This window comes from Heterodontus francisci, chromosome 10 (genome assembly GCF_036365525.1).
Source record: "Heterodontus francisci isolate sHetFra1 chromosome 10, sHetFra1.hap1, whole genome shotgun sequence".
Lineage (NCBI taxonomy): Eukaryota > Metazoa > Chordata > Chondrichthyes > Heterodontiformes > Heterodontidae > Heterodontus > Heterodontus francisci.
The window spans coordinates 45,333,661-45,350,955 of record NC_090380.1 but is presented as its reverse complement, the minus strand read 5'-3'; the positions used below and the strand labels follow the sequence as shown (position 1 = coordinate 45,350,955).

The following is a 17,295-nucleotide window of genomic DNA, read 5'->3' as shown; positions in this document are numbered from 1 at the left end:
TGTGGTATTTTGTGCTCTCCCCGGTGGCCGGTTTGAAGGCAGGGAGGGTATTTAATTGGCAGGATGGTGGTGGGCGGGACCCTGTCACCTTCCCGCCTCCATCTCGATTAAGTCCGTGATGGGAAGGCCCGTGGATGGCCTTCCCGCCCCATTGCCAATTGAGGCCCTTATGGGGCAATTAATGCTTAATTAAGGGCCTCTTTCCTCCACCACTGTTATTAAATCAGCAGCAGGCAGGCCTGTCGCCACACGGGGAGCACGACATGCAAACCTGCGTGATGCTCCCCAAGGGTCAGTGCGAGGACAATTGCTTTTTTGATATATATTGTCAGGAAAAACCCTATATGCCAAATAAGGAATATTTAATTTCATCGGTTAGAAACTTAGTCAACCTTTAATGGGAAAAACCATACGTAACTTTTAAAAATTTAGCAGCCAAGATGGCCACTGCCATTTACATCTGAAATACCAGGAGATTGAACTGGAGACAAAAAGCCGAACAAGAAGCCCAACCAGAACAATGCTTTGGCTAACTAAGTAGATTAGCCAGATCATCCTTGTTAGCAGGACATTCCAAACCATCTCGAGGCATTCATAAATGGAGACGTCCCTCCAGGCCAACCCCACCTAAGAGAAGTTTTGGGTTTTAGACTTTGGAGATCATTAAAAACAAAGGGGAGTGAGAGAGAACCATGTGATCATCTGTTCATCTCTGAAGAAACTGGAAGTTGTCACATAGACAAGCATACAGGCAGTAATTGCGTGCACAGCTGCAAAGGCTGCTGCTACCCTGTCTCTCTCTCTCACTTTCTGCAGAAAACATCAAGTGGAAACCATCTCCAACTGGGGGACCCTCCAAGCCTACAGACTGCTACAGCCAGCAACAAGGGGAAGAGAGCCAATGCAATTCTGCCTTCAAGCAACCCTGAGCAAAGCAGGTCAACCCAAGCACTTTGACTAGCGAGGACTTCAAGAATACAGCTTCAGCCGAGAACTACTGGATTTAAAAATTTTATTTAAGTTCCATTTATTCTGAACTTTAATCCAACCACCAAATCTGTTTCCCTCCTGTAATCTTTGTGTGTGTGCGTGTGATTCTTGTGTGAATGTGTGCATGAATGTGGAGCGTATTTTTAATTTTGGTTAGGGTGTTAAGTATAGTAAACTTACCTCTTTCTTGTTTAAACTCAAGAAAATCTGTCTGACTGTGAAAGAACCAATCTCAGTAAAGGAAATAAGTAACAGATTCACGGAGGTGGTAAGCACAACCACTGTTTAAAAGAATAAACCCTGTTGCAGTCAAATAAGAGGAAGGGGCAAGAGGGGAACCTGAGACCCCCCTCCTCACCTGGCCATAACAATATAAATGAGTTGGATATTGGTATACAGCGTAAAATTTCAAAATTTAAGGATGATACCAAACTTGGAGATGTGGCATGCAGGGAAGAGGATATCAATCAACTACAATAGGACATAGATAAGCTCGCAGAATGGGCAGTGACAAATGGAATTTAATACCGAGAAGTGTGAGGCGATGTATTTTGGCAAAAGGGATAGGGAGAGGCAATATAGATTAAATGGTACAAATCTAAAGAGTGCACATGAACAGAGAAACTTGGGGTTCATGTGCATAGATCTTTAAAGATGGCAGGATATACTGAAAGAGTATTTAGCAAAGCACATGGGATCTTGGACTTCATAAATAGAGGGACTGAGTACAAAAGCAGGGAGGTTATGTTGAACTTTTATAAAGCTCTGGTTAGGCCCCAACTGGAGTACTGTGTCCAGGTCTGCTCACCACACTTTACAAAAGATGTTAGGGTCCTTGAGAGGGTGCAGACGAGATTTACCAGAATGGTTCCAGGGATGGGAGATTTTAGTTACAAGGTTTACTGGAAAAAACGGGGTTGTTCTTCATGGAACAAAGGAGATTGAGGGGAGATTTAATAGAGGTGTACAAGATTATGAAAGTCTTAGATAAGTTAGAGGGAAAAACTGTTCCCATTTACTAATGATACAAGGACTAGGGGACACAGATTGAAGGTTTTGGGCAACAGATGCAGAGGAATGTGAGGAAGAACTGTTTTTTCACACAGTGAGGGGTAACAACCTGGAACACTGCCCACGAGGGTGGTGGAAGCAGAGACAATCAATGATTTCAAAAGGAAATTGGGTGGGCACTTGAAGGAAATAAACTTGATGGGCTACCAAGATCAAACAGGTGTAGGACTGACTGGATTGTTCCATGGAGAGCTGGCATGGACTTGATGGGCCGAAGAGCCTCCTTTCATGCTGCAAATAACTAACTCTTCCACCCTCACCTCCAATAACAAATGCAAGGAGCTCATGGGCTTCTTTATCACTACGAGCTAAACCATCCGATCAGCTGCCTCTGTCACATCCCTCCCTTGCACTAGCCCATCTGGCCAAACTTCCTCTATTGCTTTCCCCCGCCCTAGCCCTGAAATTGTGGGCCAGATTGTATTCCGGGGACCTCACCTTAGCCCAGTCGGACCCCTGGTTTTATTTCAAGGCAGTCAGGCAATTGACTGCTGACGCCATCCCCTTAAGGGACAAGCTTCCGCCTCCAGAGCTGCAGTACCAAAGATTGGAAGAGACCCTGGGACACGCAAGTGCGGTCGAGTCGCCGGGGCCATTCAGGCTGGCTCCGATGCCGTGGGGTGGGATAAAGCGGGATTCTTCCCAGCGGGCCGTGGCCAAAGCCCCCAGGGGGTCTCTGGGGGCACTAGATTGCCCTAAAAGAGGCACACCCACAACCACCCCCGATCCTGCTAGAAGGCCGCCAAGGCTTTCTCCGGTGGCATCTCCCCACGACAGCGGTCCCTCCACCTTCTTAAAATTGAGGAGGAGGCAGGAAGAGGCCCTTATGTGGCATCAGGAAGGCAATGGGAGCTCCAACCACACACCACCACCCCACCCCCCCCCCCACCCCACCACCCCACGCAATCTTATGGGCTCCACTCGCGTCCATTCCTGTCTCGAGGGGACATATAAAATTCAGCCCAGTATCTTTTTCCAGTTTATCACCTGTCTCCCCTTAGGTTCTCTCCAAGTTCATTGTATTCTGGAGACTCACCTCCAGCTCTCTCTACCCTATTCCCACTAAACGACTGGCTACTCAACTTATCTTCTTGGCTCCCATGTTAGCTGATATTGTTAACAGTTCTTTCTCCTCAGGTACTATGTCCCTCTCCTTCAAATCTGCTGGTCGAAGTTTCAATGGGGGAGCATTTCGGGAGCAGTGACCATAATTCCATAAGTTTTAAGGTACTTGCGGATAAGGATAAGAGTAGTCCTCGGGTGAAGGTGTTAAATTGGGGGAAGGCTAATTATAACATTATAAGGCAGGAACTGAAGAATTTAGATTGGGGGCGGCTGTTTGAGGATAAATCAACATCTGACATGTGGGAGTCTTTCAAACGTCAGCTGATTAGAATCCAGGACGAGCATGTTCCTGTGAGGAAGAAAGACAAGTTTGGCAAGTTTCGGGAAGCTTGGATAACACGGGATATTGTGAGCCTAGTCAAAAAGAAAAAGTAAGCATTTGTAAGGGCTGGAAGGCTAAGAACAGATGAAGCACTTGAGGAATATAAAGACAGTAGGAAGGAACTTAAGAAAGGATTTAGGAGGGCTAAAAGGGGTCATGAAAAGTCATTGGCAAACAGGATTAAGGAAAATCCCAAGGCTTTTTATACATATATAAAGAGCAATAGGGTAACCAGGGAAAGGGTTGGCCCACTCAGGGACAGAGATGGGAATCTATGTGTGGAGCCAGAGGAAATGGGCGAGGTGCTCAATGAGTACTTTGCATCAGTATTCACCAAAGAGAAGGACTTGGTGGATGATGAGCCTAGGGAAGGGAGTGCAGATAGTCTCAGTCATCTCATTATCAAAAAGGAGGAAGCGTTGGGTGTCTTGCAAAGCATTAAGGTAGATAAGTCCCCAGGGCCTGATGGGATCTACCCCAGAATACTGAGGGAGGCAAGGGAAGAAATTGCTGGGGCCTTGACAGAAATCTTTGCATCCTCATTGGTGACAGGTGAGGTCCCTAAGGACTGGAGAATAGCCAATATTGTGCCTTTGTTTAAGAAGGGTGGCAAGGATAATCCAGGAAATTATAGGCCGGTGAGCTTACGTCAGTGGTAGGGAAACTATTAGAGAGGATTATTCGGGACAGGATTTACTCCCATTTGGAAACAAACGAACTTATTAGCGAGAGACAGCATGGTTTTGTGAAGGGGAGGCCGTGTCTTACAAATTTGATTGAGTTTTTTGAGGAAGTGACGAAGATGATTGATGAAGGAAGGGCAGTGGATGTTATCTATATGGACTTCAGTAAAGCCTTTGACAAGGTCCCTCATGGCAGACTGGTACAAAAGGTGAAGTCACATGGGATCAGAGGTGAGCTGGCAAGATGGATACAGAACTGGCTCAGTCATAGAAGACAGAGGGTATCAGTGGATGGGTGTTTTTCTGAATGGAGGGATGTGACTAGTGATGTTCCGCAGGGATCAGTGCTGGGACCTTTGCTGTTTGTAGTATATATAAATGATTTGGAGGAAAATGTAGCTGGTCTGATTAGTAAGTTTGCGGACGACACAAAGGTTGGTGGAGTTGCGGATAATGATGAGGATTGTCAGAGGATACAGCAGGATATAGATCGGTTGGAGACTTGGGCGGAGAAATGGCAGATGGAGTTTAATCTGGACAAATGTGAGGTAATGCATTTTGGAAGGTCTAATGCAGGTGGGAGGTATACAGTAAATGGCAGAACCCTTAGGAGTATTGACAGGCAGAGCGATCTGGGCGTACAGGTCCACAGGTCACTGAAGGTGGCAACGCAGGTGGATAAAGTAGTCAAGAAGGCATACAGCATGCTTGCCTTCATCGGTCGGGGCATAGAGTACAAAAATTGGCCACTCATGATGCAGCTGTACAGAACCTTAGTTAGGCCACACTTAGAATATTGTGTGCAATTCTGGTCGCCACACTACCAGAAGGACATGGAGGCTTTGGAGAGGGTACAGAGGAGGTTTACCAGGATGTTGCCTGGTCTGGAGGACATTAGCTATGAGGAGAGGTTGGAAAAACTCATATTGTTTTCACTGGAACGATGGAGGTGGAAGGGCGACATGATAGAGGTTTACAAAGTTATGAGCGGCATGGACAGGGTGGATAGTCAGAAGCTTTTTCCCAGGGTGGAAGAGTCAGTTACTAGGGGACATAGGTTTAAGGTGCGAGGGGCAAAGTTTAGAGGGGATGTGCGAGGCAAGTTTTTTTACACAGAGGGTGGTGAGTGCCTGGAACTTGCTGCCAGGGGAGGTGGTGGAAGCAGATACGATAGCGATGTTCAAGAGACATCTTGACAAATACACGAATAGGAAGGGAATAGAGGGATATGGGCCCCGGAGGTGCAGAAGGTGTTAGTTTAGGCAGGCATCAAGATCCGCGCAGGCTTAAAGGGCCGAATGGCCTGTTCCTGTGCTGTACTGTTCTTTGTTCTTTGACATTACCCTACTCCTTAAAAAAAATCCTTGGCCTCTGTGTCTTTTCAAACTCCCTCCCCTGCTCCAACCTTTTTTTCCTTTCCAAAGTATTTGAATGTGTTGTCACCTACCAAATTGTGCCCATCTTTCCCAGAACTTCAGGTTTGAATCCTGCCATTCTGTCCCTGCCACACTACCAAAATGGCTCTTATCAAAGTCATAAATGACATCTTTGTGACTATGACAAAGGTAAACTATTCCTCCTTATCCTCTTGACCTATCTGCAGCTTTGACACCATCCTCTTCCAACACCTCTCCACTGTCATCCAGCTGGGTGGGATTGCATTCGCCTGGTTCTATTCATATCTATCTAATCATAGGCAGAGAATCGCTTGCAATGGCTTGTCTTCCCACTCGAAGCTTGTTGTCGTTGGAGCCGCACTTATCCAGGCAAGTGGAGAGTATTCCATCACACTCCTGACGTATGCCTTGTAGATGGTAGACAGGCATTGGGGAGACAGAAGGTGGATTACCTGCCGTAGAATTCCCAGCCTTTGACCTGCTCTTGTAGCCACAGTATTTATGTGGCTGCTCCATTTCAGCTTCAGGTCAACAGTGACCCCCAGGATGTTGATAGTGGGGAATTCAGTGATGGTAATGTCGGTGAATATCTACAGGAGATGGTTAGATTCTCTATTATTGGAGATAGTCATTACCTGGCAACTTGTGTGGTGCGAATGTTACTTGCCATTTATCAGCCTAAGTCTGAATGTTGTCTAGGTCTTACTGCATATGGACACTGATTGCTTCAGTATCTGAGGAGTTGTGAATGGAACTGAACATTAGGAAGACAGAAGCCATTGTCTATGGTCCCCGCCATAAACACTGTTCCCTGGCCACGAACTCCATCCTTCTCCAGGCAAATATCTCAGGCTGAGCCCAGTCTCTTCACAACCTTGGTGTCATATTTGACCAGGAAATGAGCTTCAAATCACATATCTCTGCCATCCCCAAGACCACCTATTTCCACCTCCATAAAATCACCCAACAGCTCTTGCCTCAGCTCATCTGCTGCTGAAACCCTCAGCCATGCCTTTGTCACCTCTAGATTCGAGTATTCTTATGCATTCCTGGCCGGCCTCCCATGTTCTACCCTGCGTATACTTGACGTAATCCAAGTCTGCTGCCCATGTCCTAACTTGCACCAAGTCCTGTTCACATATCATCCCTGTGCTCACTGATCTACACTGGCTCCCGGTTAAGCAATGCCTCGATTTTAAAATTCTCATCCTTGTTTTCAAATCCTTCCATGGCCTCACCCCTCCCTCTCTCTGTAATCTCCTCCAAACTCAAAAACCCTCCAAAATATCTGTCCTCTAATTCTGGTTTTGTGAGCATTCCCAATTTAATTGCACCATTGGTGGCTGTGTCTTCAGTTGCCTAGGCCCTAAGCTCCGGAATTCCCTCTCTAAACTTCTCTGCCTCTCTACCTTACTTTCCTCCTTTGCGATGCTCCTTAAAATCTACCTCTTTGACCAAACTTTTGGTCATCTGTCCTAATATTTCGTTATGTGAGTCAGTGAAGCACTTTGGGATTTTTTTATTACATTAAAGGTGCTATATAAATACAAACTGTTATTGTCAACTCCGGCAAAAAGTGGGAGGGTTGGGAAGCCAAGTCTCATCTGCTCACTTGATGTCAGGTACTACTGAAATAGGCACAATGGCCTTTCTTCAGAATCAAAATTTCTATGATTCTAATGAGTTTTAAGCTTCACCCAGGTTTCTCAATACAAAACAGTATTTTATACGACACATTCAGAAACACCACCAATCACTGTTCTGACTCATCTCTGTGGACTAAGGCCTGGTCAAATGTGCTGCATAATCATTTGGAATTTACGGCAGCTTGTTAGATTTATGTCCAATAATTACCTCAACTGACATAAAATATTCATCACTTGGCAATAATACTGCCCAAAGTAGTTTTGATGCCGAGACTTCTACTTTTTACATAATGTTAAGTCAGAACAAAATGACTAGCAACGAAATATACAATTTTCCCCTCCTAACCGCTTAAGTTTTCCATTTCTGCTGTCTGAAATACAAACAATCCAAACTCTGCTGTCACAGGGGAAGATTTTGCAAACCAGATTCTGGAATTGAAAAAATTAAACTGAGGATCTCCAGTGAGTTGATGCAAATGGCTCCATTATAAGTTTAGTTTTTGCAACATTACTCAGAATTTCACAATTTCAACCCCTGTATTAAGCAGAGTGGGGGGGGGGGGGGGGGGGAAACACTACAAAACCACACTGAAAAAAGAAATGCACAAAATCCTATGATTCTGGAAAGAGCCTGAGTTTACTCACCTGTTTAACAATTGTAGCATGCAGGTCACCAGTGAACTCTACAGTCATCTTAGGAAGGTAGTTAGGAAGTCTTTCATGCAAGTAAACACACAGCATAAGCATCATTATAGGATTTGGATCTGAGATGTCAGTGGCCTGTTTAATGAACAAAAAGAATATCATTTTAAAAGATTAAAAATTAACATTTTACAATGTTATGGTTAGTGTTGTATATAATTGTATGCAAACTTGCTATTCAATGAGAAACTAGGGCTATTTTCATCAGAACAATGAAATCTTTGGAAGATATTTAATAGAGAGAACAAAGTTATGCAGAACTTCAAAAACATAAATTGAGAAAAAAAAAACTGCTTCCATGGGGTTTTTTTGTTTTTTTTTTATTCATTCATGGGATGTGGGCATCGCTGGCCAGGGCAACATTTATTGCCCATCCCTAATTGCCCTTGAGAAGGTGGTGGTGAGCTGCCTTCTTGAACTGCTGCAGTCCATGTGCGGTAGGTACACCCACAGTGCTGTTAGGAAGGGAGTTCCAGGATTTTGACCCAGCGACAGTGAAGGAACGGTTATATAGTTCCAAGTCAGGATGGTGTGTGACTTGGAGGGGAACCTGCAGGTGGTGGTGTTCGCATGCATTTGCTGCCCTTGTCCTTCTAGTTGGTAGAGGTTGCGGGTTTGGAAGGTGCTGTCTAAGGAGCTTTGCAGCATTGCTGCAGTGCATCTTGTAGATGGTACACACTGCTGCCACTGTGCATCGGTGGTGGAGGGAGTGAATGTTTATAGATGGGATGCCAATCAAGCGAGCTGCTTTGTCCTGGATGGTGTAGAACTGCGAGTGTTGTTGGAGCTGCACCCATCCAGGCAAGTGGAGAGTATTCCATCACACTCCTGACTTGTGCCTTGTAGATGGTGGACAGGCTTTGGGGAGTCAGGTGGTAAGTTACTCGCTGCAGGATTCCTAGCCTCTGACCTGCTCTTGTAGCCACGGTATTTATATGGCTACTCCAGTTCAGTTTCTGGTCAATGGTAGCCCCTAGGATGTTGATAGAGGGGGATTCAGCGATGGTAATGCCATTGAATGTCAAGGGGAGATGGTTAGATTCTCTCTCGTTGGAGATGGTCATTGCCTGGCACTTGTGTGGTGCGAATGTTACTCGCCACTTATCAGCCCAAACCTGGATATTGTCCAGGTCTTGCTGCATTTCTACATGAACTGCTTCAGTATCTGAGGAGTCACAAATGGTGCTGAACATTGTGTCATCAGCGAATATACAAACTGGGTGGTTTTATTTTAATAAAAAAAAGTCTACAGATGAAACTCTCCGCCTAACAAAGGCAGTGGAGGGGTGCCACCACCACCCGGTAAACGGGACCTGGAACAAGCAGAGATCAGCAGCCGCCAGCCTCTGAATCCGGTGCCGGGGAGGAGTGGGGGTGGGGGGGGGGGGGGCGTAAGGGAGGTGTGGGGGGGGGGTGGTGGGAGGGGATGGCCAACAGTTGTAATCTATCTGGGAAAACACGAGGCTGGGAATTAACGGCTCTCCATCTCTTCTGACCTTGTGACTGAAGGTCATTGATGAAGCAGCAGAACATGGTTGGGCCTAGGACACTACCCTGAGGAACTCCTGCAGTGTTGTCCTGGAGCTCAGATGATTGACCTCCAACGACCACAACTATCTTCCTTTGTGCTAAGTATGACTCCAACCAGCAGAGGGTTTTCCCCCTGATTCCCATTGACCTTAGTTTTGCTAGGGCACCTTGATGCCATACTCGGTCAAATGCTGCCTTGATGTCAAGGGCAGTCACTCTCACCTCACCTCTGGAGTTCAGCTCTTTTGTCCATGTTTGAACCAAGGCTGTAATGAGGTCAGGAGCTGAGTGGCCCTGGCGGAACCCAAACTGAGAGTCACTGAGCAGTTATTGCTAAGCAAATGCCGCTTGACGGCACTGTTGATGACACCTTCCATCACTTTACTGATGATTGAGAGTAGGCTGATGGGCAGTAATTGGCCGGGTTGGACTTGTCCTGCTTCTTGTGTACAGGACATACCTGGGCAATTTTTCACATTGCCGGGTAGATGCCAGTGTTGTAGCTGTACCGGAACAGCTTGGCAAGGGGCGCAGCAAGTTCTGGAGCACAGGTCTTCAGTACTATTGCCAGAATATTGTCAGGGCCCACAGTCTTTGCAGTCGTTTCTTGATATCACGTGGAGTGAATCGAATTGGCTGAAGTCTGGCATCTGTGATACTGGGGACTTCAGAAGGAGGCCTAGATGGATCATCAACTCAGCACTTCTGGCTGAAGATTGTTGCAAATGCTTCAGCCTTGTCTTTCGCACTGATGTGCTGGGCTCCCCCATCATTGTGGATGGGGATATTTGTGGAGCCACCTGCTCCAGTTAGTTGTTTAATTGTCCACCACCATTCACGCTGGATGTGGCAGGACTGCAGAGCTTAGATCTGATCCGTTGGTTATGGGATCGCTTATCTCTGTGTTTCGCATGCTGCTTACGCAGTTTGGCACGCAGATAGTTCTCTGTTGTAGTTTCACCAGGTTGACACCTCATTGAGGTATGCCTGGTGCTGCTCCTGGCATACCCTCCTGCACTCTTCATTGAACCAGGGTTAGTCTCCTGGCTTGATGGTAAGGGTAGAGTGGGGGTTATGCCGGGTTATGAGGTTACAGATTGTGGTTGAGTACAATTCTGCTGCTGCTGCTGATGGCCCACAGCGCCTCATGGATGCCCAGTTTTGCATTGCTAGATCTGTTTGAAATCTATCCCATTTAGCATGCTGGTAGTGCCACACAACACGAAGGAGGGTATCCTCAATGTGAAGGCGGGACCTCGTCTCCACAACAACTGTGCAGTGGTCACTCCTACCAATACTATCATGGACAGATGCATCTGCAGCAGGCAGATTGGAGAGGACGAGGTCAAGTATGTTTTCCCCTCTTGTTGGTTCCCTCACCACCTGCCTCATACCCAGTCTAGCAGATATGTTCTTTAGGACTCGACCAGCTCGGTCAGTACTGGTGCTACCGAGCCACTCTTGGTGATGGACATTGAAGTCCCCCACCCAGAGTACATTCTGACCCTTGCCACCCTCAGTGCTTCCTCCAAGTGCTGTTCAACATGGAGGAGTACTGACTCCTCAGCTGAGGGAGGGCAGTAGGTGGTAATCAGTAGGAGGTTTCCTTGTCCATGTTTGACCTGATGCCATGAGACTTCATGGGGTCCAAAGTCAATGTTGAGGGCTCCCAGGGCAACTCCCTCCCTACTGTAGACCACTGTGCTGACACCTCGGCTGGGTCTGTCCTGCCGGTGTGACAGGACATACCGAGGGATGGTGATGGCGGTGTCCAGGGCATTGTCTGTCAGGTATGATTCCATGAGTATGACTATGTCAGGCTGTTGCTTGACTAGTCTGTGGGACAGCTCTCCCAACTTTAGCACAAGCCCCCAGATGTTAGTAAGGAGGACTTTGCAGGGTCGACAGGGCTGGGTTTGCCATTGTCGTTTCCGATGCCTAGGTCGATGTCAGGTGGTCCGTCCGGTTTCATTCCTTTTTATTGACATTGTAGTGGTTCGATACAACTGAGTGGCTTGTTACACCATTTCAGAGAGCATGTAAGAGTCAACCACATTGCTGTGGGTCTGAACTCACATGTAGGCCAGACCAGGTAAGGACAGCAGATTTCCTTCCCTAAAGGACATTAGTGATCCAGATGGGTAAGGTGTTTACCTTAAATTTATGTTTTCTGGTTATCACCAAAACAGAGAGGTTAGGAGATTTTTTTTTTTAAACACAGTGGCTGTTAGATTCTGGAATACCCTACTAGAAAAAAATGGTGCAAGCAGAATCCATAATGGCATTTAGAAGAGAAAAGTGAATAAATATTAGAAAAATATCAACTTAAAAGGGTATAGAGAAGGGGCAGAGAAAAAAAAAAGGAATAAACAGATAGCTCTTTCAGACCACTGGAATAGGTGAGGTGGGCCGAATAGCGTCCTTCTATGCTATTCTACTACGCCATGAGCTCTCATGTTTTCAGCCACTATCCTGAATAGAAAATGTACCTACCATCATTACAGGCAATTATGACAAAATCTCACTCTACATATTACTTAAAGGAAAATACTGGTTGTGAAAGAAAATATGATTTTAACAGATATCTGAATATAATAGCATTAATAATTGGTTAAGGTTAAGGTGGCTCTTCATCAAAGCCCTTTCCTATCCTGAGTGGTGTGAAACAGGGCCGTGTTCTCGCACCCACACTTTTTGGGATTTTCTTCTCCCTGCTGCTTTCACATGCGTTCAAATCCTCTGAAGAAGGAATTTTCCTCCACACAAGATCAGGGGGCAGGTTGTTCAACCTTGCCCGTCTAAGAGCGAAGTCCAAAGTACGGAAAGTCCTCATCAGAGAACTCCTCTTTGCTGACGATGCTGCTTTAACATCTCACACTGAAGAATGCCTGCAGAGTCTCATCGACAGGTTTGCGTCTGCCTGCAATGAATTTGGCCTAACCATCAGCCTCAAGAAAACGAACATCATGGGGCAGGACGTCAGAAATGCTCCATCCATCAATATTGGCGACCACGCTCTGGAAGTGGTTCAAGAGTTCACCTACCTAGGCTCAACTATCACCAGTAACCTGTCTCTAGATGCAGAAATCAACAAGCGCATGGGTAAGGCTTCCACTGCTATGTCCAGACTGGCCAAGAGAGTGTGGGAAAATGGCGCACTGACACGGAACACAAAAGTCCGAGTGTATCAGGCCTGTGTCCTCAGTACCTTGCTCTACGGCAGCGAGGCCTGGACAACGTATGCCAGCCAAGAGCGACGTCTCAATTCATTCCATCTTCGCTGCCTTCGGAGAATACTTGGCATCAGGTGGCAGGACTATATCTCCAACACAGAAGTCCTCGAGGCGGCCAACATCCCCAGCTTATACACACTACTGAGTCAGCGGCGCTTGAGATGGCTTGGCCATGTGAGCCGCATGGAAGATGGCAGGATCCCCAAAGACACATTGTACAGCGAGCTCGTCACTGGTATCAGACCCACCGGCCGTCCATGTCTCCGCTATAAAGACATCTGCAAACGCGACATGAAATCGTGTGACATTGATCACAAGTCGTGGGAGTCAGTTGCCAGCATTCGCCAGAGCTGGCGGGCAGCCATAAAGACAGGGCTAAATTGTGGCGAGTCGAAGAGACTTAGTAGTTGGCAGGAAAAAAGACAGAGGCGCAAGGGGAGAGCCAACTGTGCAACAGCCCCGACAAACAAATTTCTCTGCAGCACCTGTGGAAGAGCCTGTCACTCCAGAATTGGCCTTTATAGCCACTCCAGGCGCTGCTCCACAAACCACTGACCACCTCCAGGCGCGTATCCATTGTCTCTCGAGATAAGGAGGCCCAAAAGAAGGTTAAGATAACAGTTTTTATGTCAAGAAGCTCTCGATGTATTTGATTTTTTTATTCATCCAAGGGATGAGAGTATGGCTGGCAAGGCCAGCATTTATTGTCCATCCCTAATTGCCTTTGAGAAAGTGGTGATGAGCCGCTTCTGGAACCGTGGAAGTCCCTGAGCTGATGGTACTCCCACAGTGCTGTCAGGTAGGGAATTCCAGGATTTTGACCCAGTGATGAAGGAATGGCAATATATTGTCAAGTCAGGATGGTGTGTGATGTCAAGGTTGTGCTGTTCCCATGCCCCTGCCACCCTAGTCCTTCTAGGCAGTAAATGACCTGGGTTTGGGAGGTGCTTTCAAAGAAGCCTTGGTGAGTTGCTGCCGTGTAGCTAGTAAATGGTACACACTGTAGCCACAGTAATTGGCGTTGGACGGAATGTGTGTTTAAGGTGGTGACTAGAGTGCCAATCAAGCCGGTTGCTTTTTCTTGTCTGGAGCTTCTCAAGTCTTCTTGGAGCTGCATTCATCCAGGCAAGTGGAGAAGATTCCATCATAATCCTGGTTTTTGTCTTGTAGGTGTGGAAAGGCTTTAGGGAGTCAGGAGGTGAGTCACTAGCCATAGAATACTCAGTCTCTGGCCTGTTCTTGTAGGCACAGTATTTATGTTGCTGGTGCAGTTCGGTTTCTGGTCGATGCTGACAACCTCAGGATGTTGATGGTAGGGAATTCAGTGATGGTAATGCCATAGAACATCAGGGAGAGGTAGTTAGATGCTCTCTTGTTGGAGATGATCATTGCTTAACAATTATTTGCGAATGTCAGTTGCCACTTATCAGCCCAAGCCTAAACGTTGTCCAGGTTTTGCTGCATGCAGGCATGGACTGCTTCTTTATCTGAAGAGTTTCTAGTGGTATTGAACACTGTGCAATCAGTGAACATTCCCACTTCTGACCTTATGATAGAGGAAAGATTAATAAAGCAGCCAAAGATGGTTGCACCAAGGATATTGTGCTGAGGAACTACTGCAGCGATGTCCTGGGACTAAGATAATTGGTCTCCAACAACCACAACTATCTTCCTTTGTAGTAGGTATGACTCCAGCCAGTGGAGAGTTTCCCCCCTGATTCCCACCGACTTCAAAATTTACTCGGGTTCCTGCATGCTACACTTGGCCAAATGCTGCCTTGATGCCAAGGGCAGTCACTCTCACTGCACTTTTGGAATTCAGCCCTTTTATCCATATTTCGATCAAAGCTGTAGTAGGTCTGGAGCTGAGTGGCCCTGGTGGAACCCAAACTGAGCAACAGTGAGCAGGTTATTGCTGAATAAGTGCCACTAGATAGCACTATCATCGCCACCTTCCATCACTTTGCTGATGATTGAGTATAGACTGGTGGCAGGGCGGGGGCTTGGGGTGGGGGGGGGGGGGGGGTGGGTGGTGGTGGGGGTGGGTGGTGCAGGGGCGGTAATTGGCCAGATTGGATATGTCTTGCATTATGTGTACAGGACATACCCGGCAATCTTCCACTTTGTTGTGTAGATGCCAGTGTTTTAGTTGTACTGGCACAGGTTGGCAAGAGGAACAGCTAGTTCTAGAGCGCAGGTCTTCAGCACTGCAGTCCAGATGTTGTCAGGGCCTATAGCCTTTGCTGTTGCCAGTGGACTCAGCAGTTTCTTGATAGCACATGGAATGAATCAAATTGGCTGAAGATTGGCTCCTGTGAACCTCAGGAAGAAGCTGAAATGGATCATCCGCTCAGCATTCCTGGCTGAAAATGCTTTAGGCTTGTCTTTTGCAACAACATGCCAAGCTCCACCACCATTGAGCAGGGGGATGTACATGGAGCCTCCTCCTCCAGTTAGTTGCTTAATTGGGCACCACCATTCATGACAGGATATGGCAGGATTGCAGAGCTTTAATCTGATCCATTGGTTGTGGGATTGCTTAGCACTGTCTATAACGTGCTGCTTCCATTGTTTAGCATGCATAATAGTTCTGTGTTGTAGCATCAACAGGTTGATCTCATTTTTAGGCACACCTGGTGCTGCTCCTGGTGTGCGCTTCCACAGTCCTTTTAACCAGGGTTGATCCCCTGGCTAGATGGTAATGGTAGAGTAAGGGATGTGCCAAGCCATAAGATTACAGATTGTGGTTGAATACAATTCTGCTACCAATGATGGTCCAGAGCACCTCATGGATGGGCAGTTTTGAGCTACTAAATCTGTTCTGAATCCATCCCATTTAGCTCAATGGTAGTCCCACACAACACGATGGAGGGTTTCCTCAGTGTGAAGATGGGACTTGGTCTCCACAAGTACTATGCAGTGATCACTCCGACCAAAATTGTCATGGACAGCACTTTTATGACAATCTGGTGGTTTCATGGTCACCATTGCTGACACTAACCTTTTATTCCAGGTTTATTTAGTTAATTAACTAAATTTAATTGCCCGAGCTGCCATGGCAGGATTTGAATTCATGAATCTGGATCATTAGTTCAGGCCTCTGAATTGCTTGTCTACTTTTCTGGGTACTGCCTGTGTGGAGTTCGCATGTTCTCCCTGTGTCTGCGTTGGTTTCCTCCGGGTGCTCCGGTTTCCTCCCACATGCCAAAGCCTTGCAGGTTGAGAGGTAAATTGGCCATTAGAAATTGCCCCTAGTATAGGTAGGTGGTAGGGAAAATATAGGGACAGGTGGGGATGTGGTAGGAATATGGAATTAGTGTAGGATTAGTATAAATGGGTGGTTGATGGTTGGCACAGACTCGGTGGGCCGAAGGGCCTGTTTCAGTGCTGTATCTCTAAACTAAACTACTTAACATAATCACTATGCTATCATACCCATGATTTTTATTCTGAAATTAGTGAAATTATGCAATAATCAGTTTACCTGTATATCAAAATCAAGGCCAATGGCATAAAATGCATTTAGGAGTACCAGACTATTATGCAAACATTGCTCAGGAACAGAAGGAGAAGTATACATATTCTCCAAATGAGTTGGAATCTGTAAAGAAAGGCAATATTTTGTATTATTTGTTGTACCAATCTACAAATGAAAACCAGTATAAAATAGATTTCAAGTTAACTAAATAGAACATTGTTTTGTTTTAAAAAATCCAAAAAGTGTAAAATGGATAAGTAGAAAAAGATTTGCATGATGAACAGTAAACCAACCAAATGATCTGTATTAACCAATTTTACACAATTGCAAAAAGAAAACACTGGGCTGTTGCCCTGGTTCCCATGTCCAAAATGTTCCTGGCTGATTTTTGTAACATAGCTACAACATTATTGGATCTTTTCTAATCTTCTTACCCAAAATGATTTTGGCTCCAGGAGCTTGGATAATTCTCATGATTCCCAACTCAACACTTTGAGGTATTATCCTTTCCTCGATATCTATGCAAGCTTTTGCTAACATACACAGCAAATGAACAAACCTAGTCTTGTAATTGTTTTTAGCTACTGGCTTTCTTATACCATCAGAAGATTTCATTCTGTCTCCAAAATCAATATAATATTAAACCTCAATTTAAGTTAAAGATATCAAATTTATTTTTCAATAAACAAGCACTTAAGAAACAATCATTTAATATGGTGATATATGTACAGTAGAGTAGGCAAAATCATAAACAAATGTAACTCTAAAGACTAAACCAGTGCTTTATAAATTACTTTTAAATGCAGTGCATCAAGTTGGCCAGTAGCAACTGGTTGCTTCTCGGAGATTTCAAATTGCCTCTTCCCATGGGCTTTTATGAATGTCCCCAATTTAAACCAGAGGGTCTGTTAAATTCCAGAAACCTTTTGTGGAAGGATAATACTGAAGCCTATCTTTACTCAGTTTCACATTTATTGTACAGTGTAAAAGGATTACAAGCATGTAGTTCCCCACTGAAACCCTCCACCAGTCTCAGTAAGTGTCTCCTTATAAGTGCTCAAGTATGATGCCAATTAACACCCTCAACCTGCATATAATTAAACAATTGATACACAATT

General features: G+C 45.8%; 1 protein-coding gene across 3 annotated transcripts in view; it reads right to left on the bottom strand.

The window, feature by feature from the left end:
• The window catches only part of LOC137374438 (cilia- and flagella-associated protein 47-like), a 777,638-nt gene that overhangs the window by 507,397 nt on the left and 252,946 nt on the right, over positions 1-17,295 (bottom strand). For all 3 annotated transcript variants that reach the window (XM_068040550.1, XM_068040552.1, XM_068040551.1), the window contains 2 exons: positions 16,184-16,300; positions 7,880-8,014 (listed from right to left, as the gene is read on the bottom strand). In XM_068040550.1, the coding sequence (XP_067896651.1) occupies positions 7,880-8,014; positions 16,184-16,300 (252 nt within the window). The remainder of the gene's footprint in view (positions 1-7,879; positions 8,015-16,183; positions 16,301-17,295) is intronic.